General features: G+C 36.2%; 1 protein-coding gene across 7 annotated transcripts in view; it reads left to right on the top strand.

Moving 5' to 3' along the window:
- The window catches only part of REPS1 (RALBP1 associated Eps domain containing 1), a 93,668-nt gene that overhangs the window by 37,699 nt on the left and 28,625 nt on the right, over positions 1-27,344 (top strand). For all 7 annotated transcript variants that reach the window (XM_081141067.1, XM_081141066.1, XM_081141065.1 and 4 more), the window contains 7 exons: positions 13,458-13,581; positions 15,131-15,327; positions 15,460-15,613; positions 18,674-18,798; positions 19,320-19,482; positions 19,756-19,819; positions 20,957-21,111. In XM_081141067.1, the coding sequence (XP_080997193.1) occupies positions 13,458-13,581; positions 15,131-15,327; positions 15,460-15,613; positions 18,674-18,798; positions 19,320-19,482; positions 19,756-19,819; positions 20,957-21,111 (982 nt within the window). Of the gene's footprint in view, positions 1-13,457; positions 13,582-15,130; positions 15,328-15,459; positions 15,614-18,673; positions 18,799-19,319; positions 19,483-19,755; positions 19,820-20,956; positions 21,112-27,344 lie in introns of those variants that run through there.

The raw sequence follows: 27,344 nt of genomic DNA, 5'->3' as shown, positions 1-27,344 counted from the left end.
TCCCCCAACCTAGTCAAGCTCATCCCATGGACTGCTACAATAAGAACATTTTAAGGAAGAGCAGGCGAATTTGTGAAATGCTGAATGAACATAAGTCTTTCTTAAAGTTATGTATGTTTTCAATAAATACTTCTTCATGGTTACTGTTTATATTTTGGCTGTATATACAGTGGTGAAAAATCAGAAATCTTCTCTGCCTTCTTGGATTATAACTTTTGCTAATGTAAAAAGTGAAAAGAACTCTACAGTTAATAGAAAATCATGGGAGACTCTGGGGACCTACTTAGGTGTAAGTAGAGACATGGACATGGAGTAAGGGAGAAAATGAGATGTTTCACATAGAGGGAACAGCATGTGAAGGGCGTGACACTGAAGAGCTTAATGTGTTTGAGGAAATGAAAAGTTGGAACAATATGAGCAAGAGGGGAGAATGGCTAGAGGGCCTTGCACAAAGTGATAAGGCGTTTGGATTATAAAATACTAAAGATTTTGTTCGGCCGGTAGCATCATATGAATTATATTTTTTAAAGATTACCCTGCTGTATAGAGAAGAGAATACTGGGGCAAACAAAAATAAATTGGCCAGTGGATATGCAATAGTTCAGGTAGGGGACAATGACTTACATTAGTGAGGTTGCAGTGGGAATGGAGTAGTGGACATATTTGAGATATTTTTAGGTGGTAGAAATAGGAGATCATGATAATGAATTGGATATGGAACTTAAGGGAGAGGGAAGAACTCGGGTGGGTGTTGCTGGAAGTTGCCATTATTGAATTGCTGGGAAAAGAATGTGTTTTTTTGAGTTTTTTGTTTGTTTTATTTTGATGGAGGGATAATAAGAATTTAGGAGTTTTCATTTGTCAATCTTGAGCTCTCAGAAGCCTGTGAGATTGTCAGGTAGGCCTCTATAAGAGAGGGTCAACAAATCTTGAGGAACTCGGGTATTTGACTTGGAGATGTCCATTTGAAGATTATCAGTGTATTAGTGATATTTAAAGCTGTGAAAATAGGTGAAATCTCTGAGAAAGAGACTGTGAGAGTAAACGATTGACTAGAAATAGAACCCTGAGGAATGCTGCACATTTTTAACTTGGGTAAACTGTAAGGTCACTAGGAAGGAGGCTTAAGAAAGACAGCCAGAGTGGCTGTAGGGAAATTGGAATGTATGGGGTCATGTCATGGATGCCAAGTAGTGCAAGTATTTCAAGGAAAGGATAATTAACTGTATTGAGTTTGGCTTAGAGGTTGAGAAGATGTGGGCAGAAGTAATGGCCATTAACTTTGGTAACCTAGAGGTCATCAGTAACTGAGATGAGCCAGTTTCATGGACTGGTAGAGATGGAACCCAGATTTAAGTGACTTGAAGGGGATACCTGATAGCCCAGGCCTAGAAATTTGGTGTGTAGATAGCTTTATAAAGAAGTTTGCCTATGAAAGGAAACAGATACCGGGTAGAAGATAGAGGTGTATGAGGATATAAAGGAAGTCTTTGTTTGTTGAATGTAAGAAATGCCGCAGCATGATTTTAGTTGTTAGGATTAATAAAAGAAGGAAGGAAAATGAGAGAAGTCCTTGAGAAAACAAGAAAGGTCAAAATCCTGACTGCACAGAGGGTCAGGTCTTTGATAGGAAATGGGTCATCCTCAATCTTAAAAGGAGGGAAGAAATAACAAATACAGAGGCAAATAGGCACATAGATTTGGTGGAGGGAAATCAGGATATTCTCGCCTTATGGCTTACTTTTTCTACAGACTGAGGCAAGATTAACACTTCAGAAGTGAGAAATAATCTGCATATGAAAGTAAGAAAAGCTGTAAGTGACAGTTCTCCTCAAATTGATCTACAGATTCAACAAAATTCCTATCAAAATCCCAGTAGGCCTTTCTGAAGAAATTGTCAAGCTGATCCTAAAATTTATACGGAAATGCAAAGGACCTAGAATAGCTAAAACAATTTTGAAAATGAGCAAAATAGGAAACCTACCCTAGCTAATTTTAAAACTTAACCATAATCTAAAGTAATCAAGAACATGTGATTGGCATAAGGATAAGCATGGAGATCAGTGGAAGAGAATTGAGAATTCGGAAATGACATTTATGTAAGGACATTTATAATCATTTGGTTTTTTAAAAAAGTGCCATGACAGTTCAGTTAGGAAAGAATAGTCTTTAACTGAATGGTGCTGGGACAATTGGATATCTGTATGTTTAAAAAATGGACTTAGACATGTTGTACTATATACTGCAGACAGTACACAAAAATTATCTCAAAATAGATTACATACTTAATTGTAAAATTTAAAGCTATAAAAATTCTAGATGATAACATAGGAGAAAATCTTTGTGACCTATGTTAGGCAGAATTCTTAGATATGACACCAAAAGCATGAATCGTAAAAGAAAAACTGATAAATTGGACTTCATTAAAATTTTTTAAAACTTTTACATTTCAAAGGATACTTAAGAACATAAAAAGTTAAGCCACAGACTAGCAGAAAATATTTGCATGTTAAAAACATAATAAAGGTCTTTAATCTAGATATATAAAGAAATCCTACAACTTAATTATAAAGAAAAATTCAATTAAAAAATGGGCAAAAGACTTTAATAGATATTTTACCAAAGGAGATAATATGAATAGTCAATAAACATATGAAAAAATGTTCAACATTCATCATTAAGGACATACAAATTAAACCACGACGATATGTTGTCACACACTCGAGTGGCTATAGTTAAAAAGACTGACATGACATAGTATTGGTATTGTGGAGAAACTGGAATCTTTATACACAGCTCTTGGAAAAGTTTGGTTGTTTCTTAAAAAGTTAAACATGCTTACAATATGAATGAGCAATTCCACTCTTAGGATCTACCCAAGAGAAATTAAAACATGCAAAGAAGTGCATATGTCTGTTTAGCAGCATTATTCACAATAGTCAGAAATTGAAAAGTAATCAAAATGTCCATTATATGGTGAATGGATAAACAATATGGTGTATCCATACAGTGGAATACTGTTCTGTAATAAAAGGAGCAAGTCTGATAAATGCTATAACAAAGGTGAATGTCAAAAACATAAGTGACAGAAGCTAGACACAAAAGAGTACAAATTGTGTGGTTGCTCTCATGATGAGTTTCTTTTCTATACTGAAATATTTATAGTATATTTTTTATAGTTTTTTTGTTTTCTTCATAATTTTTATCCCAGGTGTAAAATTTAGCTAAATAATCTGAATAATCAAGAAACATCTTTATAAGATTGTATTATTGTCTGCCCTGGCCTGCATGGCTCAGTTGGTTGAGCGTCCTCCCATGGACTGAGAGGTCACCAGTTCGATTCCAGGTCAGGGCACATGCCTGCGTTACAGGCTCAATCCCCAGTAGGGGGCATGCAGGAGGCAGCTGATCGATGCTCCTCTCTCTCCCTTCCTCTCCCTTTCTCGCTAAAATTAATAAAAACATATTTTAAAAAAGATTATATTGTCTTTCATGGAATTAGAAAGGTATTTGAAATAATAATTAAAAACTATAAAATACCATTTATATTTTGTTTTATTTTCATTTGGTATCCTGCTTTGAACTCTTCTCTGATCTCCTCAACCAGTTAACCCTCCTGTAACCTTCCCACACTGTTCTGTATGTTTGCATATGTACTTTTAGCCTCCTGTTCAGGTGTATATGTTTTTCTTGATAGATGGCAAGCAACTTGAAATCAAGTGTTAGCTTATCCTTCTTTGTCTCCCTCATATCACTCTGTTCATGACAGGCACCCAAAACATAGTGTACTGATTAATTTGGCACTCCAGGGCTTTACTTCTCATCAGTACAGTGATGAGTCCTAGCCTAACCTCTTCATTTTATCATACCACTTTAAAAATTCCAAACACCAATGAATGAGCCTTTTTAAACAATATGGCACTGAGACCAGATTGTATAGTCTTTCAATAGACTACATGTTAGCAAATACTTTTGAAGTTGTTCAGTCAGGTAACTCTAGTCAAATATAGTGAGCATGCATATTAATAACTTTTCTTTAAGGTACTCTACCTTTATCCTGTTCCATTAATTTTTTTTATAATAGCTTTAAAAAAATATATCTTTATTGATTTCAGAGAGAGGAAAGGAGAGGGAGAGAGAGAGATCAATGAAACATCAATGATGAGAGAGTCATTGATCGGCTGCCTCCTGCACGCCCCTGACGGGATCGAGCCCGCAACCCCGGGCATGTTCCCTGATTGGGAATCAAACCCCGATCACCTGGATCCTAGGTCAACGCTCAACCACTGAGCTGCGCCTGGCCGGGCTCTCTTAATTTTTTTAAGATATCATGATTCACTTTACTTTAGTAGTAAACTCAGGTGAGTTTTTCTGCCTTTCAGAAATATAATTTCCAGTTCTTGAACTTGACAATGAACAGGTAGTGGTAGACAACTAATTTAAATAAGGAAACAGGTCAGTGGTTTCTCTTTTAATTAAGTTGACTCTTTCCGAGGAATGCATGACAATAGTGAAAACATGTCACATCTGAGTTGTCATGCCTACCCAGCCTTAAAAATGATTTTCTGTCTCACCCTGACGCCTCACAACCTTGTTTCTTACTTTTCTCCTAACGTTGACTTTGCGTTCCAACCCAGCAAACCTGTTTTCTGTTTCTCACAGTTACTTGCTCTTTGTCAGTTTCTTTTGGTCATGCTGCTTTTTCATCTGCAGTACTCTCCCCCAACTTCCATGCTTCCACCCTCCCACTTTCAGAATGTGACTTAGCTTCTGTAGGCTTTAGAAATTTAATTTGAACAACCTCACCCTCACTCCGAGACTTTCATTTGCCCATCCTTTTGTATGTATTTTACACTGTATATTGCTTTTTGTTTATGCCATGCTTAGCTGCTTTTCCAGTATACTTCATCCGAACAGTATTGTAAGCAAACTGGGACTAAAATTCAGGTCTGTTTTCTTTCTGACCTCATGAGGTTTGGAGCAGCAAAAGTGCATAGTAGATGTTTAGAAACAGCCTGCTTTTTAGGGCAAGCCGCCTGCTTAGCTCTGCTGTTGCTCTGCATTCATAAATGTGATTGGGATCATGAATTAAGCCAAGGAAGTTAAAAGTGGGGGTGGTGGACCTTGCAGCCTTGGATATTCCATTGCTAGCACTTTGGGTACTCTCTCCCTAGCCCAGTCAACATTCTGGGCTTGAGAAGAGACAAGGAGGCGGCAAGAACAGGAACAAGTAGCATTCATTCTGAGCTCTGACTTTGTGTCTTTGCTGACATTGTCAGTCCCCTCCTTCCCTTTTAGAACCTTTCCCTCCCCCTATCTTTTATTTTATAGCAGAGTGGTTGTAAGTTTAAAAAGAAACAAAACTGGGAATTTATTGCCAACGAAAGAAATTATGGCAGAATCTGGATATCTTGACACATTATACATTCTTTTATAAAAGATAATAAGGCACAACTTCGGTTGACTTCCAGTGCACTGGCTGAAAGTGGAAGACTACAAATCCATGTAGACGTGAGGGTGCTGGGCACGCTCACAATGGTATCACACAGGGATAGCACATTCCCTAGTGCAGGTCGTTGATACTTGTGCCACGTCAAAATTAGATTATACTACTTATCATGGTCCATATAAATCTCACATGAATAGTGAAAACTGCAGATGTTAAACCTATGAAATCTAAGAGCCTACTATATGTATTCTGTGCCTGCCTTTAGCTAAGGATTTAATATCCTGAGGAAGGGAGTTTATGGTTAGAGTTTCTATTATTACCCACAGTTTTGAACCCCTAGAGACAGAAATCTTTTACTTCCCTAATAACATTTCTGCCGATTCCCCCAAGACTTGATTCTGGAGCGAATGCAAACTTAGTGTTTCTCATTCGCACCTAACAAATAGCAAAAACAGAATTGTCATAGTTACTAGTTGCATTGTATCATGGTTATTTTCTGCTTAGTGCTCCATTCTGCTTCCTGTGTTATTCATCTGACCCTGCCTACCCATTTGCTGTCTTCCTATTTTTCTTCTTCCTTTTATTGCCAAACAACAAATGACCCAGATTTCTTCTCTGCTGCCTGTACCCTCCCTAAGCACTAGTCTAACTTTTTTATACCCCTCACCCCCACCCCCTTTTTAAAAGGGATGGTCTCAAAGTTCACTTTTATCTTAGTCAGCAAATCCAGTAACCTTTTCTTAGGTCTTGTTCTGTTACCACCTCCCTTGCAATTATCACTGAATCACTTCTTCATGGATATTATCTGTTCTTTTTGTTCACCACAGCTAAATTATTGTATGTCTTTAGCGTCTTGTAAGTTTTTAAGTTTGATACTTGTAAGTTTTTAACACCTTTCCAACACAGGCTACTTCTTTAATAAAGTGTAGGTAGACCTTGTCGTCACAAGCATATTTTGTAGACAGTGGCATTTGGCAGAAATTAAATTAACAGTTTTTACTGAATTTATTACTGTTTTTGTTATCTTCTATTTATTTCAAGTGATACTTATTTTTCATTTATATTGTGATACAAGTTCCTTTTAAAATACATTTATTAATTTTTTAAAAAGTCTTGATCCAAAGAAGAAGAAATATTAAGAACATAGTAGCACAAGTGGCCCATGGGCATGGCAGAATTTGTGAAGATGACATGCCAGTGTCTGAAGTTTGGGAAACGCTGGCATGATGGAAAAAGCCAGGCTTTGGAGTTTCACAAAGCTGGCCTCATATTTTGGCCCCGTTGATTTCTAGTCTATGACCTTGGGCAAGAACTTTCTCTTTGCCTCACAATTTTAATTTGTAAAATGAATATAGCAATACCTGCTTTCTAGGGTTTGAAGGATTGTCTTAGATAAGTACTAGTATACCACTCTATAAGTGGTAGATTTTTCGTCATCATCAATTTTGTTATTTTGTTTGTTTCTTCATTTAGTCAACAAAAATATTTGATAGAATTTTAAAGATGCAATTTAATTTTTAGGATTTCTTAATCTCACATAAGTTCTTAACTGTTCTGGGCCATAATTTCTCTGGGCATTAGTTTTTTCATCTGCATATTGGGAATAATATAGCACCAGCCTCATAGGATTGTTTTAAAGACTAAATTAATTCATAAAATACTTGGAATAGTCCTTGGTACTTGCAGTAGGGCAGTAGAGCTATTAGCTATTATTGTTATTGTAAGTTATATTCCTAAAATATTGGTTATAAAACAAATACAGTAAGCCAAATTATTTCTCTATTTTTTTCAATTATTAAATTTGTCCTCCCCTACAAAGGGAAAAATTGACCCTAAGGCAATAACAAACTAGATAGAGTACAGAAAGTTTTCATTATCAAATATTTAGTACAAAACCATGGTAAAACACAGAATTAAATACTCTACTGATACTTGAATTTACACCAGATCTTGTTCCTTTGGAGCTAGATTTATAGGACAAGATTTAGCAATGACTCTATTATCCCCACTTAAATCCCCAGCACAGTTTAACTCCTTATATTTTTCTTCATTATAATTCATATTTAAATGTACATCTGTATCATTTTTTTTAAAGGGGGCACATGACTAATAATCTATGTCTGATACTTAGGCAGAAATAGTTTGCAGAGGGTAGTATGTAATAGACAATATGAAATTTGCATTCAAATAAATAATATTTGCACTAGAAAAGATCTTAGAGATAGAATCCAACATTTTCATTTCATCTAAGAGACTTGCGATATCTGAGTTAACTATATTTACATATTAAACAGCTATCAAAACTTGATTCTGTGGTCTATCCACCAAAAACTAACAGCTCTTGTTTTATGATATAACATAGAACTATTTTATAATACAACTTACATAAATTTACCTCTGGGCAAATAGGATGCCTTATAAAATAAAGAAGTTGTTAAGAGCATGGGTTTCAACCCATGTTCTGTTACTTGCTGTGTATCCTTGAGCAAGCTTACTAGTGTGAAATAGTACTTACCTCTTAGGGTTGTTAGAATGATTATGTTAGTTAATATGTTACCGAGCTTGGACAGTACCCGACATGTATGTACACCATTTATGTTAGCTTTTAAGTAGACATTGCTGAGGTTCTAGAATAGTCAGGCCTCCAATTAAGAAAACAGGGGTTTGACCTGACCACTGTGACTTGGTTGGGTGTTATCTGATGCACTGAAAGGTTGCTGGTTTGATACCCAGTTAGGGCACATGCCCAGGTTGCGGGCTCCATCCCTGGTAGGGGTCATGGACATGCAGGAGGCAGCCAGTTGATGTTCTGCTCTTGCATCGATGTTTCTCTCTCTCCCCCCTCTCTCTTCCTCTCTCTCTCAAAGTCAATAAAAATAATCTTTTTAAATGAAAGAAAACAGAGGGAATTGATTACTAGTAACTGGTTCCTATAATACTCTTTAATCAAAAATTATTATTTAATATGGCAATATTATAAGGAAATGGGTTGTAAATGTTGGCTTTTCATGTTACCTTATGTATCTTATTGGTTTAATGGGATTGTTTATCTCGAAAGGTGTTTTAGAAGTACACTTATAAGTCTGGTTTGCTTGAGACAACACCAGCTTATGCCTTTTGTCCAGGGATAACTATAAATAGTGCTCCCTTTCATTCTTGCAAAAGGTTAGATGTAAATTTTATGGTCACCCTAAGTATAGTTTACTAGCCAGATTTACTTTACTAGACTATCCCCATGCTCCAGTACTTTCTAAAGACAAATACTACTATTTTAATCTTAATTTTTAGATGGTTTGTGGTATTCTTTAAACCACTTTTACATTTGTTTTTTTCTCTTTATCTTTAGTCCATAGTTCAGTCCTTTTTTTTTTTGAAGTTTTTTGTTGTTGTTAATGTAGATAATATGAAAAATTAATTGTAATTGGGAATTTGGGACTTGAACTACCAATAAACTTTATAGGCAGTCATATTTTTCATATCAGAGTCCTTACGTTTTGAGGCTATCTGAAGTGTTTTATTTGTTTAGATAACTAATGACATACTGATTATAAGCAGTAAAATATTTATTGGCCTATATGTACTACTCTTATCATAGTAGACTGTCAATGGGAGTTTATATTGCCCAAAGCAAGTAAAGTTTATAGTTAAAAAATTAAGGTTGTCGGCCCTGGCCAGTGGCTCAGTTGGTTAGAACGTCGTCGCCATATGCCAAGGTTACAGGTTTGATCTTCGGTCAGGGCACAGAAAAGAATCAATCAATGAATGCATGAATAAGTGGAACACAAACCAGGGTTTCTCTTTCTCTCCCTTTCTCTCTCTCTAAAATTAATCAGAATTTTAAAAAAGAATTAAGAGTCAGCCCAGGTGGGCGTGGCTCAGCAGTTGAGCATCGACCTAGGATCCAGGAGATCGCGGTTCGATTCCCAGTCAGATCACATGCCTTGGTTGCGGGCTTGATCCGTAGTCGGCGGTGTGGAGGAGGCAGCCAATCAATGACAACTTTCTCATCATTGATGTTTCTATCTATCTCTCTTTCTAAAATCAATAAATATATATATATATTTTTTTAAATAAAAAAATTTTAAAAAGAACTAGATATTGCTAAGAGGAATCTCTTTAATTGCCTATACTATCCAGAAATTCAAGTCAAGAACTTCATACACTTAAAATCTGCCTCTATCCTCTTTTATGTTGGTTATTTAACTCAACACGTTTCTTATGGTCCCTTCCTTTAACAGGTAGAATAAAATCTGCCTTTCAAGTATTGTGAAGCTTCCAGGTCCTGTAGCAGTAATCTTTATTGTTACAGTGTTCATTTGGTAAATGGCCAAGCAATAAGCATTAAAGATTTTTGATAGGAAAGTATTATAGTGAAAGTGAGCTGAGATACTTGTTTTAGTACAACTAAGGATCTTGAAAGCATTGGTAAGATTGCATTTCACTTTAGACCTGAGTTTAGTAAGGAAATTTGGCAGTGGAGTTGGTCACTAAGTGATAGCTAAAGTCATCTGCAAACATGCTTCATGAATGCAGTAATGGTTATTAGTTACCTACTTGTTTGTGGGACTGTGCTAAGTATTTAAATTAAATTGTTTTTGTAACAAAGGAAAATATTAGAGGTTAGTGGGTCCACATAGCTTGTGTTGACAGTAGTGTTTCAAAGAAAATTAAGTCATGTTGGAATGAGTGGGCTTTGATGTTTGCCCCTATCTTCTTTGCCACTGACTCTTTTTCTTGACCTTTTCTCCTTGCCATAATTTATTGCAGTGGTGAACATGATATGTGTGGATCATGTATAACCTAAACTACCTGGACAAAGCAAACAATGTTTATTATTAGAAAATATTTAACTTTTAAAGAAATGGTAAAAATGATCTTTCCAAATAAAAAAAATTTAATTCAAATAAAGACTAACAATGAATTTGGTAAATTAGAGGATGTGAGCACCATTGGGGAGCGGTTTTCTGCAGCATTAAATGCCTACCTGTGCAAAGTACAGAGCCAGGTCTTGCAGGGGATTCCGGTATGATTAAATCATAGTTTCTGCCCCTGAGAAGCTTACTGGAGGGACAGGGGTAAGGGGCATGTGTGGTGTGGTTTAACATAATTACACAGATAACTGAAGTAACTCAAATTGTAGAACCTGGAATACTAGTACAAAGAAAGAAAAAGTCATTTGCTTTTGGAGTAGGAAGGATAGAAAATGTTATAGAAAGGGAGAGGCTCTTATGGTGGGTTGTGAGTAAAGAGTGTAATTTAATAAACAGAAATAGGTTAGAGAGTAATCTGGTAAGAGAGAAAAGCAAAAGTGTGGAGATAGGAGAGCTCAAGTCTAGATTGGTCAAAGTAAGACGGAACAGAGAGGCTTTGGACTCAGTCTAACCTGGCTTTGAATCGTGGTTCCTTTCTTACAAGCTGGGGATACTGGTAGCAAACATCAGAGGATTGTTGTGCGCATTAAGTGGGATAACAAGTAAACAGCCTTCCTAATAATAGGTACTCAGTATAATTGTCCCCTACTTTTTTCTAATTTCTGTCAATTACAAGTATTCCCATGTTAGTAAAGCTAGTGAGTCATGGAGAGGTATAGAGACCAGTCTAACAAGTTAATGGAATAATAAAAATTACACTGACTAGCTAGGCAGTGTTGTGCATATAAGCAGACCAAACTACTCTAGTTTTTAAGCCATCAAAAAATACAGTCAGCACGTCCACCGACTCAGTCCTGCTTAGACTGAAGAATACCAATAAAAAGAAAGGAAGTGTAGCACTTCATTTTTAACTTAATGACTATAAAGGGAAGATCTTCTATTATATTTTATTATATTAAAAACTTTTAAAATTTCCTTTTAGAGAGAATATTGGCAACTTGCTGGGGTGATTCTTAGTATTATGTGTAGTTTCAGTAGATCCCTCATTTGTGTTTTTGAGTTCTTATATTTGTGTTTTATCTCATGTAGTCAAGCCCAAATATATAATTTGGCATCTACTTTACTTTGGTCTTTTCTTACTTCAAATAAATAACTTCCATATACTTTTATTGTTGTTAGTATTTCCTGTACCCTCACATTCTGAGCATAGGATTAAAGAGCCTTCCTTTGCATTTAAGTTACTCTCTCATTGTCACTCTGTACTAGACACTGTAGACTGTAAGACATGCCTTAGGATTTATTGAGGATACTTGCCAAGAGGAAGTCGACGTTATCCTGGGAAAAGGACAGTGTACAGCATGTCTTGGTAGGAGATTAAAGCATACATTTGAGTTATAGCTCTGCACTTTGTTGGCTACTCTGGCCTTAGTTACTTGGCCAGTCTGATTCTCTTACTTCCTCTGTAAAATAATACCAGTTCTGCCCCATTATTTTTAAGGATTCAGTGGGAATCTGGAGTCTTTAGCACTGTGCTCAATAAATATTAATATGTGTGTTCAATAAATATTAACCCTCTGGCCCCAGCCACCACCACATTTGTAAATATGGAAGTAAAAAATGATCCTCACGTACTTTGTGAGTTATTATTAAAGAACTATTTATCTTTGTTTTATACAGTTTTAAAAGGTGGCTTTTTGGTTTGTGTGTGTGTGTGTTTATATGTCTTGATTGATTTCAGAGAGAGGAAGGGAGGAGAGAGAGAAACATCAATGATGAGAGTCGTTGGTCAGCTGCCTCCTGCTTCTCCTTTTGGTACTTTCCCTGCCTCTTTCCTAGGCTCCTTTTTACACCTGCCCTTTAGGTTTTGATGTTCTCCTGATTTTCCTTTCATTGCCCGAAAGGAAATGGCACCTGAAAGGGATGTAACAAGGACAAATAAACTACATGTTTCCCTTAAGGGGTGTCAAGTGGGCAGAAAAGGGGAATGGGTGAGGACAATAATCCTGACAAAATGCCCGTGTAGCCTGCAAGGCTGGGTGCCCTTCCCTCCTCAGCTCTCGCCCCCTCGTCCTCATAGTTCCCTTGCTGTAAGCCTACCTCTACCCTCCTCACTCTGAATTGACACAGAGTGATGCCCCTTAGTGGCAGAAACAGGAGCCTCTTCCAGTCCTGCTCTACAGCAGAAATTACTGTCCTGTGCATATAAACAAATGGTTATTGTTATGTATTACTTAACCACTGATAGGTGCTTTTTTGAATTCTAGTAAATACAGACTTTACTTCTGACTTAATATCACAACACCGGAGGTACTTTAACCTTCCTTTGAATGTTTTAGGGAAAAGAAAACAGACTAAATATGCTTCCTTTCTACAAGAATTTATATTTTTTGAGAAGTTGAGACAAGGATACTTAGTGCTTATTTTACTTTAAGATTATAATGTCTGTATAGTACACATCTACTCCAGCTTTTGGAGTTACAATTTAATCTTGAGACCTAAAATGATCTTTTCTAGCCTGACACTTAATTGCTATAGCCAGTCTAGAAATACTTACTGAATGACTAGAATGATCGGTGTAGATCCTTGAAAGCCTTACTGCTTTAAGAAAACAAAACAAGCAAACAAAAATTGTTTTAAAGGAAAGAGTATAACCGCATTAAATGCAATCTGGAAAATAAAGAAAAAGCCCTACTCTTAATCTCTGATAGAGTTGCTGATAGAATTTGTATATATCTGGTTGTTTTCAAATTTGTGTTTATGTGGTTTAAATGTGTCCCGCTTTTCCCCCCACTTAATATGTCATTTTATGACTTGACTTTAAATGGCTTCATATTAATCTGTTAATTGCATGGCCCTGTTGTATGCACAGTGTTTATAAAGAAGAATGGTTCTAAAAAATATGACTCTTAAAAAATAGCTGTTCTAATAAAATGAAATTGCTTATCACATGGATCTTAAGTAGGAGGATGATAACCTTATTTAAGTCAGTGGCTTTTGTTTTCAAAACATATGAACCTGAAACTTGAGGAAGTGGGTCGGCAGCCATGTATTTTGGAGACGTTATCAACAGAAGTTAGATAGTTGCTTATTTAGAGAATTATTGTCATAAATCTTATGTTACATGTGTTCTTTTATAGATTATGGAGCTTTGTGGTGCAAAAAGACTTGGTTATTTTGGAAGAAGTCAATTCTATATTGCTTTGAAACTTGTAGCTGTTGCCCAGTCTGGTTTCCCTTTAAGAGTGGAAAGTATTAATACAGGTAAATATGAGATACATTAGTAATTGAAATGAAAATAGACTTTGAATCACAAATGAAGTAAAGTCAGTACAAAGGTTGAATCTTTCTGATATTACAGTGACATTTGTGACCTTGAGGAAAGTGTCATTACTTTATTCTCACCACCATGCTTTTTAAAATTTGTGATATGAAACTGTTAAATGGTGATTTTATAGCATAAATTTACTAAGAATTGTTAAGAATTTAGGTGAATAATTTTATCAAGGTAAAGGATGAATTGTAGTGACTTACATATGCTTTATTTTTTTTCTAAGTATAAAGCAACATTATACTTTGTTTTCTTGTGTGAAGGCTGTAAAAGCTCCATATAAAATTAGCAAGTATTAGTTAACTAAAATTCTGATTGATAGAGACAATATTAAAATATTGGCAGACTGAAACCTAGTTACAGACATTTGACTGCCTTATAAGTCTTGCCTAGGATAAGTTGTTTTTCTGTTATTTGGAGGTGTGTTGATATTGAAGTAAGTACATGGAAATTTTATAAGGTAGGCACTTAAATGTAGAGTTTTGCGGTTTTCATAGGGAAAAGGGGAAGAGAAAACCGTGCTTTCTGTAATGTTAGAGTTTTTATGCGGTAGTATTACGTGCCAGCTTAGGTGGAAGCTTTTATTGTGGACCTCTGGTTTGCCACACATGTCGTTTTTCTAGTGTTTAGCGTTTACACTCTTTCCAGATAATTTTAAATACTTTACATAAATAGTGAATAAACTTACTCTCCACCTTAGTGCAGAAATTCTAAGGAGAGATGCAGGTAATCGTAGTGGAGGGAAGTACATTTTCTTCTAAAAATGATTCTGCTGCTGTATTAGTCTAGTCTAGTTATGACCAACCTGCAGAGAAGTTCTTAGTTTTTTATTTTTCTTCTTTATTTAAAATTGAATGTAGAGTATTTGCCTGTTGGAGTGAAATAAGTCAGACTAAAGTTGGTAGATTGAGCCGCTTGTACTGTGTCCTTGGTAGGTGAACAGTAAGATATTTTCAGGAAATTCTGCCATGAAAATGTCTAGATTAATCTAGTCTTAAACTTAGTGACTTATTCTGTGTTTTACTTAGAACTCTAACATCTTACTTTAGAGAATCAGTGTGAGTAGAAACAGCTTTGGTGACCTGGGTTTAGATTTTTTTCAGTTATTCTCAGTGACTGTGACATCTTGGAGCCTCAGTTTCCTTACCTGTAAAATAGGAACTTTGCAGAGTTGATATGGTGATGAAATGACATAAATATAAAGTGCAAATATAGAACCAGACATGCAATGGACATTTATACAGCTATCTTTATAACCTTTTGGAAGGACAATTTGGTGTTACTATTTCTTTCTAGATTAGAGTCTCCCTAAATAATCTAAGGGAGATGATCGTCTAAGTTTCGTAGCAAAAGACATTTTGTGTCTGTTGTTTCTGTATCTATTTTTGTAAAAATTTTAATATCTAATTCATCTCTTATTTCAGATTTTAATGTGTGCATCATTTTTTATTTTAAAGTAATAATTGTTTTTGCCGTTAATAGTAAAGGACCTTCCTCTGCCAAGATTTGTTGCTTCAAAGAATGAGCAAGAATCTCGCCATGCATCCTCATATTCTTCAGATTCTGAAAATCAAGGGTCTTATTCTGGTGTAATTCCTCCACCACCTGGAAGGGGGCAAGTGAAAAAGGGATCCGTAAGCCATGACACTGTCCCGTCTCGTACATCTGCAGATCAACAGGTAGTCACGTGCATGTCAGTATTATCAGTTGATGTCCTGTGTAGATGCTTACATTAAAACTTTTACTGAGCACCTTAATAATGAAAATTTTACCTTAAAATTAAAATTTAAAAATAACAACATTCTTTCTAGGAACCTGCATCTCCAGTAGTTTCACCACAGCAGTCCCCACCAACTTCTCCGCACACATGGAGAAAACACAACCGTCATCCCAGTGGAGGAAATGGTGAGAGGACTCTTGCAGGACCTGGGCCGTTTTGGTGTCCCTTTGGTGAAGCACAATCAGGTATTCAGAAGTTCTAGAAGTCACATGCATTTATTAAAGGTGTAAATTGAAGGTAACTTGGTAACATTCCTTTAAGAGTTGCCTCCAAGACAATTTTTAATTCTAAATTAAATACCTTAAATAGAAGCAAAAGCCAACTATGAAAATTTGTAAGTAGATGTATCACTTTAAACAGTGGTAATTGCATTACTTATATCTATGATGCTTAGACAAAAGTTTATAGGCACCAAATTCTCTGAAGGTAAAATGAATAAGTGATTATTTCCTAGAATATTTTGATATTAGTTTCAGTAACAATTTAAAACATTTAAATGAGATCTTTTTATTTTTATTTTTTTAATTTATCTTTATAGTTGAAAGTGTTACAGGTGTCCCATTTTCCCCCCAAATGACCCCCTCCACCTCGCTCCCACCTCCTCCCCAGGCCTTCACCCCGTTATTGACTGTGTCCATGGGTTATGCATATATGCATATAACTACTTTGGTTAATCTCTTCCCATCCTCCACCCCCTTCCCTCTGAAGTATGATTGTTGCATGCGTCAGTGTCTCTGGATCTATTTAGTTTGTCAGATTCTTTTGTTCATTAGCTTCTTAAAGAAGACCCTTCAACATATCCTGTAGTGCTGGTCTGGTGGTGATGAACTCCTTTAGGTTTTTCTTATCTGGGAAGCTCTTTATCTGACCTTCAGTTCTAAGTGATAGCTTTGCAAGGTAGAGCAATCTTGGTTGTAGTTCCTTGTTTTTCATCACTGAATATTTCTTGCCACTCCCTTCTGGCCTGCAAAGTTTCTCTTGAGGGATCAGCTGATAGTCATATGGGTGCTCCCTTGTAGGTAACTAACTGCTTTTCTCTTGCTGCTTTTATGATTCTCTCTTTTTCTTTAACCTTTGGCATTTTAATTATTTGTCTTGCTGTGGGCCTCTTTGAGTTCCTCTTGTTTGGGACCCTCTGTGCTTCCTGGACTTGTAAGTCTGTTTCTTTCCCCAGGTAGGGGAAGTTTTTCGTAATTATTTTTTCAAATAGGTTTTCAATTTCTTGCTCTCTTTCTTCTCCTCCTGTTACCCTAATAATACGAATGTTGGGCCTCTTGAAGGTGTCCCAGAGGCTCCATATGCTATCTTCATATTTCTGGATTCTTTTTTCTTTTTGCTCTTCTTGTTGGGTGTTTTTTGTTTCCTCATATTCCAAATTGCTGATTTGATTCTCAGCGTCCTCTACTCTACTGTTGATTCCTTGTAAATTATTCTTCATTTCAGTTTGTGTAGCCTTCATTTCTGATTGGTACTTTATTATGTCATCGATGGTCTCAGTTGTTTTCCTAATACTCTTACTAATATGGTTGAGCATACTTATAAACAAAATTCTGAAGTCTGTATCTGTTAGCTTGCTTGGTTCTATTTAATTTAGTTCCTTTTCTAGAGATTTCTTCTTTTCTTTCCTTTGTGACATGTTTCTTTGCCTCCACATTTTGGCTGCTTCCAGGTGTTTGTTTCTGTGTATTAGGTAGAGCTGCTATGTCTCCTGGAATTGGTAGAGTGGCTTTGTGTAGTAGGGTCCACTGGCTCAGCCTCCCCAGTCACCTGAGCTGGGCCTTTCTAGGTGCTCCCCTGTGTGGGCTGTGTGCTCTGACCTGTTGTAGTTCAGCTTTGGTTGCTTTTGACATCACTGGGAGGAATTGACCCCCAGGACAATTGGCTGTAAGGACCAGCTGCAACTGCAGCCAAAGAGCTGCAGTGCTGAAGACACCCATGTGGAGCAGGATTTACTTCAGTGGAGCTTTGATGTTCACCAAGTGTGCCCCTTGAGTGTGTCACTCATAGATGTGGTAGTGTTGTAATCCAGTGTTGTGGAGTCTGGCCACCAGGTGCACTGTGTCTGGGGCCTCCCAGGAGGTGCAAAGTCAGCCTGTGCCAGTGCCTTACCCAGGGCCACCCAGCATGAGCTACACAGCAAACCGTAGTTGGCTGCTACTTGTGCTGGGCTTGGAGGTGTCCAGGAGAGGCCAAGCTATGAGCCAATGCAGGCTGCCACTAGTGAGAGGCCTGGGGCCACTTATCAAGCCGTATGGGGCACTCTGCTGCATGTTTGAGAGATTTTAGGAAAGTCCTAAGCATAGGGCTTGAGAGTCCCCTTGCACAGAAAAGCCTCTGGAAATGGCCTGGATGAACTTGCACATGGGGAGGGGAGGGGTCTCCTCCAGTCACCGGGGTGGGGGCCAAAGGTGTGAGTCAGGTGCTAGAGATTCAAATATGGCGCCTGCCTGCCTGCTTTGTGCGGGGAGGAGCTGCCAAAGGAGCAATGGCCTCTGCCAGCTCTTCTGTCAGGGAGAAAGCTGCCCCTCCACCTCTCGCCCGGATTTCAGGCAGGTTAGTTCCTCCCCATGTGTCCCAGGTCCTTTCCGGCTGCTGCCTGGTGCTGGGCTCAGAGGGAGCATCTGAGTGAGTCCATGCGTGGGCCCTTTAAGAGGAAATCCTGGGGCTCCCACAGCCTCTGCGACCTTCAGCAACAGTCCTTGATGGTTTTCACAGCCCGGAGTTGTGGGGACATCTCTTCCCAACCCTGGAGCCCTGGCTGGGGGCCTGCTGTGGGGCTGGGACCCTTCACTCCTCTGGGAGACCCCCACTGCCGAGATTCCCTCCTGGGTTTAAACCGTGGCACCAGGGGTGGGCCCGTGACCGTGTCTCTGGGATTCAGCCCCGATCCGCCCCTCCTACCAGTGTCTATGCTTCTTCAGTTCCCTGGTTGTAGGGCTTCTGTTCAGCCAGATATCAGGGGGTGCTGAGTGATGATGGTTCTGTATTTTAGTTGTAATTTTGATGTGGTTGCGGGAGGCGGCGGGTGCAGCCGTTACCTACGCCGCCATCTTGTTTCCTCCCCCTAAATGAGATGATTTTAAATTGACAAAAGAGTTCATTTTGAAAATTAACATTTCTTCAAAGTTAGAGCTTGAAAGAAAAAAAACTTACATAATATGTGTGTGTTGGATTGTTAGGATAAGAAACCTGATAACTTTTTTTCTGTAAAAGTGAGTCAGCATGTTTGCCCATTCTGCTTTTAGGTTCTTCTGCTGGTGACACGGTGTGGTCAGGGCATTCTCCACCTCCACCTCAAGAAAACTGGGTCAGTTTTGCAGATACTCCACCAACCAGTACTCTTTTAACCATGCATCCTGCTTCTGTCCAGGTGTGACATTTTATTGGTATTGCATTTTTATTTGCTTCATTCAAAGTATTGCTGCAGTCATTGTTATATTTTGCTATGGCAGATTTTATAAATGCAAGTTCACTCGTTTATAAAAACAAACAAAAAAAACAGAACTCTGCTTTGTGCCTTTTCTTTAAGTCTGTTATCATTGAAATGTTTCATTAAAAGTTTTGGCTGGTTTTCTTTTTAATTTCTTAGTGAACTTTTGAAAGGTTTCGGCACCTAGGAATATATTTGCTTGGCTTTCTTAGCACATTTTCATAACTTTCTGTTGCTTACATAGTGCTGTCATTCTATACATTTATATAATCATTGTCCAAAAACATTCAATAACCTGATTATAAATAATGTGGTTTGCTGATGAGTTTGTGAAGATTTCTTGTATTTTAAACATTCACAAAAAGTAAGTTTTACTTTCAAAGATAAAGTAACCTATCAATCTTGGTCCATGTAATGATATAGATAGATACTGTACTGAGGAAAAAAATGTTTCATTACAGGACCAGACAACAGTACGAACTGTAGCGTCAGCTACAACTGCCAATGAAATTCGTAGGCAATCCAGTAGCTATGATGATCCCTGGAAAATAACAGATGAACAAAGACAGTATTATGTAAATCAGTTTAAAACCATTCAACCTGATCTTAACGGATTTATTCCAGGTGAGTTGTTAAAAACAAATTCTTCTGGATGGGACAGTTCAAAGTCTCAGTTTCATAATCTCAAAGATATGATTTTGTTGGTCAGAGATTATAAAAGATAATTCTCAAATTGTTTGTCTAAAAAGAGTTTATAATTACTAGAGACCAAAAACATCACATGTATACTTGTTAAGGTTACCTTTTTTCCAGTGAAAAATGTCTTAAGACTTATTACATTTTATTTTTGAATCTGTAGGTTCAGAATAATGCTAAACAACACTTTTAATATTTCAGGATCTGCAGCTAAAGAGTTTTTTACAAAATCAAAGCTTCCTATTCTTGAACTTTCTCATATTTGGTAAGTGTGGTATATATTAGTTGGGTAATGTGGGTTGTTTCAAAGGAGTTTCCAGCAAGTAGATTTTTTTTTAACCTTAACAAACAAGCAGTTAGAATAATCTTTTTAAGGATGTTCTTAACTCAGCATTTCCTTAAAGTAGCTTCTGTAGAAAAGAAATAAAGTGATATTGGTAGAGTAGTTCTTTAAAAAGTGCTATAAGTCTTTAAGCTGTATTGACTGTTTCTTACTGCTAGTGTAATACATGGAATAAAAGCAAGTTTGCTCAAACATGGTTATGTTTATTCCATATGGTTTTAAATAAGTTTACTAAGTTCTATACTAGCCATGAGCTTAAGAACAGTGCTTAGCACCCATTTAAATACAGACGTAAGACTCAGGATAGTTGCTATGTGGTTGGAATCAGTCATTAAATTACAATAAAAAATTACTGTTTAAGAACAATCATCAGATAAACATAAGTGTTTTCACTTTATAACATATTTCTCTATGTTCTAAATTTTGTTAATAGACTTTTTAGCAACATAGAGTGCTGTAGTAGGAGGTAGGTAGAGAATGCCTATTACCGAAAAATTAAGAACTAGCAATATATGCACGCTATTTATAGTTTAAGGTGATAAATACAAAAATGGTTGCTCTTGCATCTAGGAAATGGAAGGATAGCAAGGTGGGGCTGCTCTCTTTTTGTATCAAGCCTTGTAATTGTATTGGATCCTTTAAAATACACATAGACTTTTAATAACAATAAAAAAAATTCTTTTTAAACTTAGTGACATTAAATAAGCCTGACTTAAGCTAAATCCTGTTTCTAAAGATCCATATGTATTAAAGGCCATTTTCATGGTAACCTTATTTTGGGGGCTCTTCTTCAACATTTTAATTTGAAAATTTCAAGCACATAGAAAAGTTTAAAGAATTGTGCCTTAAACCACCCACGTGCCCATTGCCTGTATCCTACAGATAACAGTTTTGCTATATTTGCTTTGTTACACCTCTTCCCATCTACAAGATTTTTTAAGTTATTGATTGCGCTTTTTCTGAAAAAAGATCTGTGGGTTTTTTTCTTCTTTTTCTTTTTGAGACATAAAGGGATCCAAAGCAGAATACAATTATATTCATGATAAGTTTGTCTTCTAGGGAACTCTCAGACTTTGATAAAGATGGAGCATTGACACTGGATGAGTTTTGTGCTGCTTTTCATCTGGTAGTTGCTAGGAAGAATGGCTATGACTTACCAGAAAAACTTCCTGAAAGCTTAATGCCCAAACTGATTGATTTGGAAGACTCAGCAGGTAAGACCCAGGAGCTTGGAGAGACCTGATTGCATGCCTTGATAAATAACACTTGGTTCTCAAAGCAAAGTCAAGATAGATGTTAAAACTTAGCTTAAGAGCAGACACGTTTCATCAGGAGCATGTATGTTTGCCATTAGAATAAGATGTATCGCCTGAACTTGGACCAGTGTTTTGTCTGTTTAGTCAACTGTAAACAAAGGTAAAGAATATATGCCACTATTTTACTTTACACTGTGACTTGCTGAGATTTGAAGAGCGTTTCACAGTTTCTTGTTGCCATCCTTTAATTGCATTTTATATTGTCTAAAATGGAGAAAGTAGCCTGCTTCATTATCAACATTTTCCTATTTAATACAGCTTAATTTGTTGAAGGTAAAATGCCTGGTTTATCATTAGACCTTTGCAATCTGCAGACATTTTCCTTTAAAAAGCCAATTTCTTCAGACCCTAAAGAAATCTGGAAATTTTGTGTTTGATGTAGATAATGCTACATTGTTATCATGTTTACAAGAATGATTTTGCAAATGCTCACATTTACTGATAGCTTTATTTTCAAGGAAACAGGAATATAAGGGGTAAAAAATGAGTATGTTTTTCTTAAATTCGGAATGAATAAAAGGAAATCTAATGTTAAATTAGTGAGTGTAATTAAAACTAAATTAATGTCTGTGGTTTTTCTAAATTCTATTTTAGATATTATGGTGGAAGGAATTTTATACTTAGAAAGGGGAAGTTAAAACAGAATTTGGCTCTCAAAAGGGCATTCATCTATTAGGCAGCATCTATTTAACCCAGAATTGCATATGACCTGACTTTATTGCCTAAATTATACAGTAGGAATCACATGCATATTATTACTGTCACAAAGAGAAAGGTCTCCTTGGAGTTAAGAATCTGAGTGTGCTTCTAGTTTTGCTAATTACTTCTGTGACCTTGGGCAAGTTCTAAATATTTACTCTATTTTTTTCTTTTTGTTTCTCCACCTGAAATGTGGATTTGATACCATTCATATTTCAGGACCTGACTTGTACACTGACCTTTTATCAACCAATAGGTTGATTTAAAATTTTAGGGTTGGTTTTAGTTTTTTAGAAACATTATTCTATGAGAATTCTAGGATTTTCCTGATCATTAAGGCATCAGTTAATCTCTGACTTGAGCTGAGAAGCTTAGTGTTTTTGTTGGGTAATTTTGCTTCAAAGTACTTTGATTTACCTAATTAAGAAATAAACAAAAAGAACTTGGTTTGGTTTATTTAATAGTAGCCAGAAGAGAAGAAATTGTGATAGCTACAGACTTGCTGTGCCATTGATTTTAAAATTAGGCCTGTGTCTAATTTTTCTATAACTTTAATCCTTTGAAAACTGACATCATAGTATAATTTAAGTCGAGCTTATTCTGTTGTATTCCATTTTCTTGAGACTTGTCTGATTCTGTTATCTGTTGCATATAGATTGGTGAATCTGGCTTTTGCATGTAGTCTTTTTTCTTTCCTTTTATTTAATTTAAATAAAATCTGGTTCTTTGTAAACTTGATCTACTGCCTGAATTCTAAGGCTGATGATTCAAGTAGAAATTCTTTTCTGGGCATTTTTCTTTTTACTCCTGCTAGATCTGTTGAGCAAAGTGTCACTCTGATTTTCTCTCTCTGCATATATCTGTACAGTATTGTTCTAACTATAATTTTAAAGGTATCAAAGACCCAGATTTTTCCCACTTCAACATAATCTGTGTAGTTTCTGATGAAATTTATAAACATTTGACTGCATGATATTAAATTCAAACCTGCTTTGCCTACTTATAAACGATAAATTTGGGATTTTATTAATTTGGGGGTGGAGGAACTGATTAATCTTTTTTCTCTCCCACCTATCATAAGCCTGAGATTCATATCACACACAGTCCTTTGACTATAGAAATTTTCAGGTGACACTGTGGATCAATTAAGATATGTAAAAATCCTTTTAAATAACTGTGTTTTTAGAAGTTCAAAGTCAAAGGGGAAGCACCCAAGCAGTTTCTTTTGGCTGACCTGAAAAATTATCATAAATATTTCCTCTATGGAGCCTTTCCGACTTACAGACAAAAGTAGTTCCTATCTTTTCTGATCTCCCATAGCATCTCCTGAGTGCTATCTGTTGTGACATACATCACACCAAATTCTATTCTTTTTTTCCCCTCTTTCTACCACTAGATTCTGAGTTTCTTTTTTTTTTTTAAAAAAAAGAAATGTATCATATTCACTGTAGTATCTCCAGGATCTAGCACTTTGCAGGCATGTACTAAGTTGCTCAGTAAATAATTATTGAGTGAATTAATGCTAAATTGTACCATTTTTAAAGTAGGATTTTTTTCTTGCCCTATTTTTATCTTTGAAAATAGTCTTTTGTTATGTGTTTGTGATGTTGGGACATACTAAAATATTCACTCTACAAGTATTCTGTATTTACAATGTAATAACTCATAGAAAAGTAGATGGCGAAAGTGGCAACTTGAGTTACAGTTATTTGGAGAAGTGACCTAGGCTTTCTAAAGGCATGCAAACACGGATGTGGTAAATATGTATTTTTTCCAAAATTATTTGAACAAGTTTACTGTATTAAATAGCAGATAAAATAAAATAGCTAAGGATCATAGGTACAAGTACTTACTTGGACCTGAATTAAAATACTTAATGTCAGCACTAAATTTGGCAACTAAAGTAAATAAAAAGGGAAACTTGGTTTTTGTTGTCTTACAAAAGAAAACATACAAAAATTAATCTGTGGAACCAGCATTCTGAAGCTGAATTCAAGAAAGAATGTTTATCTTCTAAGAATGGTTATCTTCTTTAAAATAAAAAAAGATTAAGGTGACCTGCTAGCTTACTATAATACTGTATCTTAAGGAGGAAAAAAACCAAAAAACATGAGATGCTTTGTATCTTAAACTCAGTCTTCAAAGAATCTTCTTTGTAGCACAGTTGCAATTTCACATATACTGTATTTTATGTGCTTATTTGATAAATGTCTCTCTGTTAAGCTACACTAGAGGCTCTTGGGTGAGCAGTAACTAGATTGGTCTTGTTCATTACATCTCAGCACCTAAAAGGGTGCAAATTTGAATACATAAGTAGACTTTTTAAAATGGCTAAATGGCTGAACTACTTGTTTTTTAAACTGTTTTCTGTCTTCACACCACGGTGCTCACATGAGCAACTCAGTACTATCTGACACAGTGCTCAAAGAGGGAAAGGAATGTGCTCCCCAGTCCGTCTCCTCTTCCGCAATCACTACTTTATACAGATATTTGAGCAAATTTTCACTGTTGTTGATATGGTGCACAACATAGATCCTCAGACTCCTAGAAGTACTTCTAATATAAATGTTTTTAAGAGCCAGAAGTTTTTTATGAAGTTCAATGTACAAATTTATAGTTGAGAACAGCTTGATGTGAGTTAATCATGTTGAGTTTTTCTTTGTTTGTCCAGAAAATTTTAACATACAAGCTTACACAATTAACACATGCAGATACCTGTTTTAACACAAGTGCATTCACTCTATACATCGGTGTTTTTTTCTTATAATGTTGGACAGCTTGGCACTTTGTCACCTACAGACCGTTACCTTAATTTAACCAGTCTCTTATTGATGGCTTTCGAGATAGTTTCTTGGCTCTACCTTTAAAACACTGCTGTAGTGGACATGCTTCTACATATATCTTTGTACAAAGAACCCAGAATCTTTGCTTTTAAAAATTTACTCTCCAAGTGCCCTTAGTTGCAGAGGAAAAAAATAATGAAAATATGCATTAATATTGATCATTAACTTTCCAGTTAAGGAACTTCTTCTCAAGTCCCCAACCCCCCCATGCACATATACAGTCTTAACACTAGAATTATTTATCTCTAGATAGGTGGGTATTATAGCTCACAAATCAGTACAATTGCAAATATTGGCAAAAATGTACCATTTAATGAAATCGGCCAAAATAATTAGAACTCCTCAGATTCCTGGCAAAGACATCGACAAACAAGGCTAGATAACACGTGAGCAAATCTTTACAAAATGACACACTAGGGGCTTTAAAAGATGATAGTTTAAATATCAGTGGATTAGAAAGAGTACTTGGGAATAATTAATGATACCTTTAATTGTTTTGGTTTTTGTGGGGTTTTTTTGCAAAAATGGCCTTTTTCTTTACTATTGTGTTATAAAAGTCAAGGGTGTCTGTCTTCCTCTGTTAGAAAAAAAACTCCGTAGAAATGGGAGCCTTGTCTGCTTTCTCAATACTATGTTTTTATTGACTGTATTTATGTATATGTCCTCAGTAAATGTTCATAAACTGAATTCATGCCTTTATTAATTTCGCCACCAAATTGCACCCACAAAACTTAACATTTTTCATTCTTTGTTCTTTATACTCATTTTACAATTTTCTGTGTAAATTTTGAAGACAAAACCCTAGTTAAGTTCCCTTTTCTCTTTATGAAATTATAGTCCTTATTGTAAATAGATTAACTTTAAATGGGCTTTTTTCCATTTTTAGCTGTCTTTGGGTAGTGGGAACCTCCTACATATATCTGTAGGTAATATTCTTTGAAGTATAATAGCTGAGTCAGATAGTAGTTGCTCTAAAGTGGTGATCAATACTGCCAAAAAAAAAAAAGTCAACCAGTACGATTTAATTAGTATTTTGGGTGAATGCTTTGTTTCATTTCAAACCTTGTTGGACACATTTTACTTTCTTTTTTAAAAAAATCTTTGATTTTAAACTTACAGACTTCTACTGGCTTACTAAGTTCCATTTTGTGGCATGTTAGGAGAAATGGAATTAATTTTGGAAATAGAGTATAGTTTTTGATGCATATAACATTCAAAACAAAACATATCTGAAATTGTCTTTATTTCTGCATATGTATTGCTTATCCCTGTCTTTTAAGTATGAATGAAAAAGGTACCATTTCTAGTTTTTCTTGAAGACAAAGTTTGTTAGGACCTGTTTATTCTTTATTTTACATATTTTTTTCTTGTAAGAATAATATTGACATTTCAGATAAGTAAAAGCTATAGTTACTTTTGCTTTGAGGAAGCTATTAAATAAAATTGGAACCATGAATCTTTATGATTGAAGATTCTGCCTACAAATTTTGTTGCTAGAAAACAAGTTTTAAACCACTAGACTTTAGGGAGTGTATATATTTCTGTAAGATTAATAATAGCTGGCAGTCATGTGGAACAATTTTTTAGTATGTTAAAATAAGAGTTTAGGGTGGATAGGTTATAAACCTAGGTATAGACTGAAGCTCTTCAAGAAAGGTTATTCAGCAGGTACACTGTACTGAATTGAATCTGTGGACTTTTCAGAGTCTTTGGAGGATAGGAGGGTGAAGACTAAGGACATTTTTCTTTTCTAATGAGATCCTGAAAATACGGTTTGCACTCATTTAACTTGCACTCATTGCTAACTTTTATATGTAGGCTGACAGTACGTCAGTATGACCACACAGGGTTGTGTCTTCCAGACACTCTTTTATACATGGAAGTACTTTTTGCATAAAGCCCTTTTGGGGTTGACTTTAACAAATAATTTAGGCTCATGCTCTTCTTTTTCAGCCCTGATGCTCTGATGATGTCAGGGGCAGAGCAGAACCCTCAGGAGGGAGGCAGGGTTGACACAGTGTTCCAGCAGGAGGCTAGGTTGGAACACTGCATCAGGTAAGAGTAAACTACACCCCTGCCTCCGTGAGGACACAGTCTTAATGGCTAACTTTTGTGGGTGGACATGAAGTTCTTTGTTGGAGTATTTATAGGGAGCCAAGCTGGTAAAAGGAGGTATAACTTATCTATAGACCTAATGCTCATGGTGGTTAGTTTCTATAATGTAGGTAATTTGCTCTTTTTCTGCTGCCATTTGCTGTTCTATATATGAAGTAGGAAAGAAGCAATGTGTATTTCTGCAAAACCATTCCAAAAATAATTTGGAGAGTTTTCTAAGACAGTGATTTTTTTTTTTAAGTATATCTTTATTGATTTCAGAGAGGGAGAGAGAGAGAGAAAGATAGAAACATCAATGATGAGAGAGTCATTGATCGACTGCAGCCTGCAACCCGGGCATGTGCCCTGACCGGGAATCGAACCCTGATCTCCTGGATCCTAGGTCGATGCTCAACCACAGAGCCATGCCCGGCTGGGCGACAGTGATTTTTAAATATTTTAGTCTTAGGACCCATTTACATTCTTAAAAATTAT

The sequence above is a fragment of the Miniopterus schreibersii genome (genome assembly GCF_964146895.1).
Source record: "Miniopterus schreibersii genome assembly, chromosome: 6".
NCBI classification, from domain to species: domain Eukaryota; kingdom Metazoa; phylum Chordata; class Mammalia; order Chiroptera; family Miniopteridae; genus Miniopterus; species Miniopterus schreibersii.
This window is presented reverse-complemented; position numbering and strand designations above follow the sequence as displayed.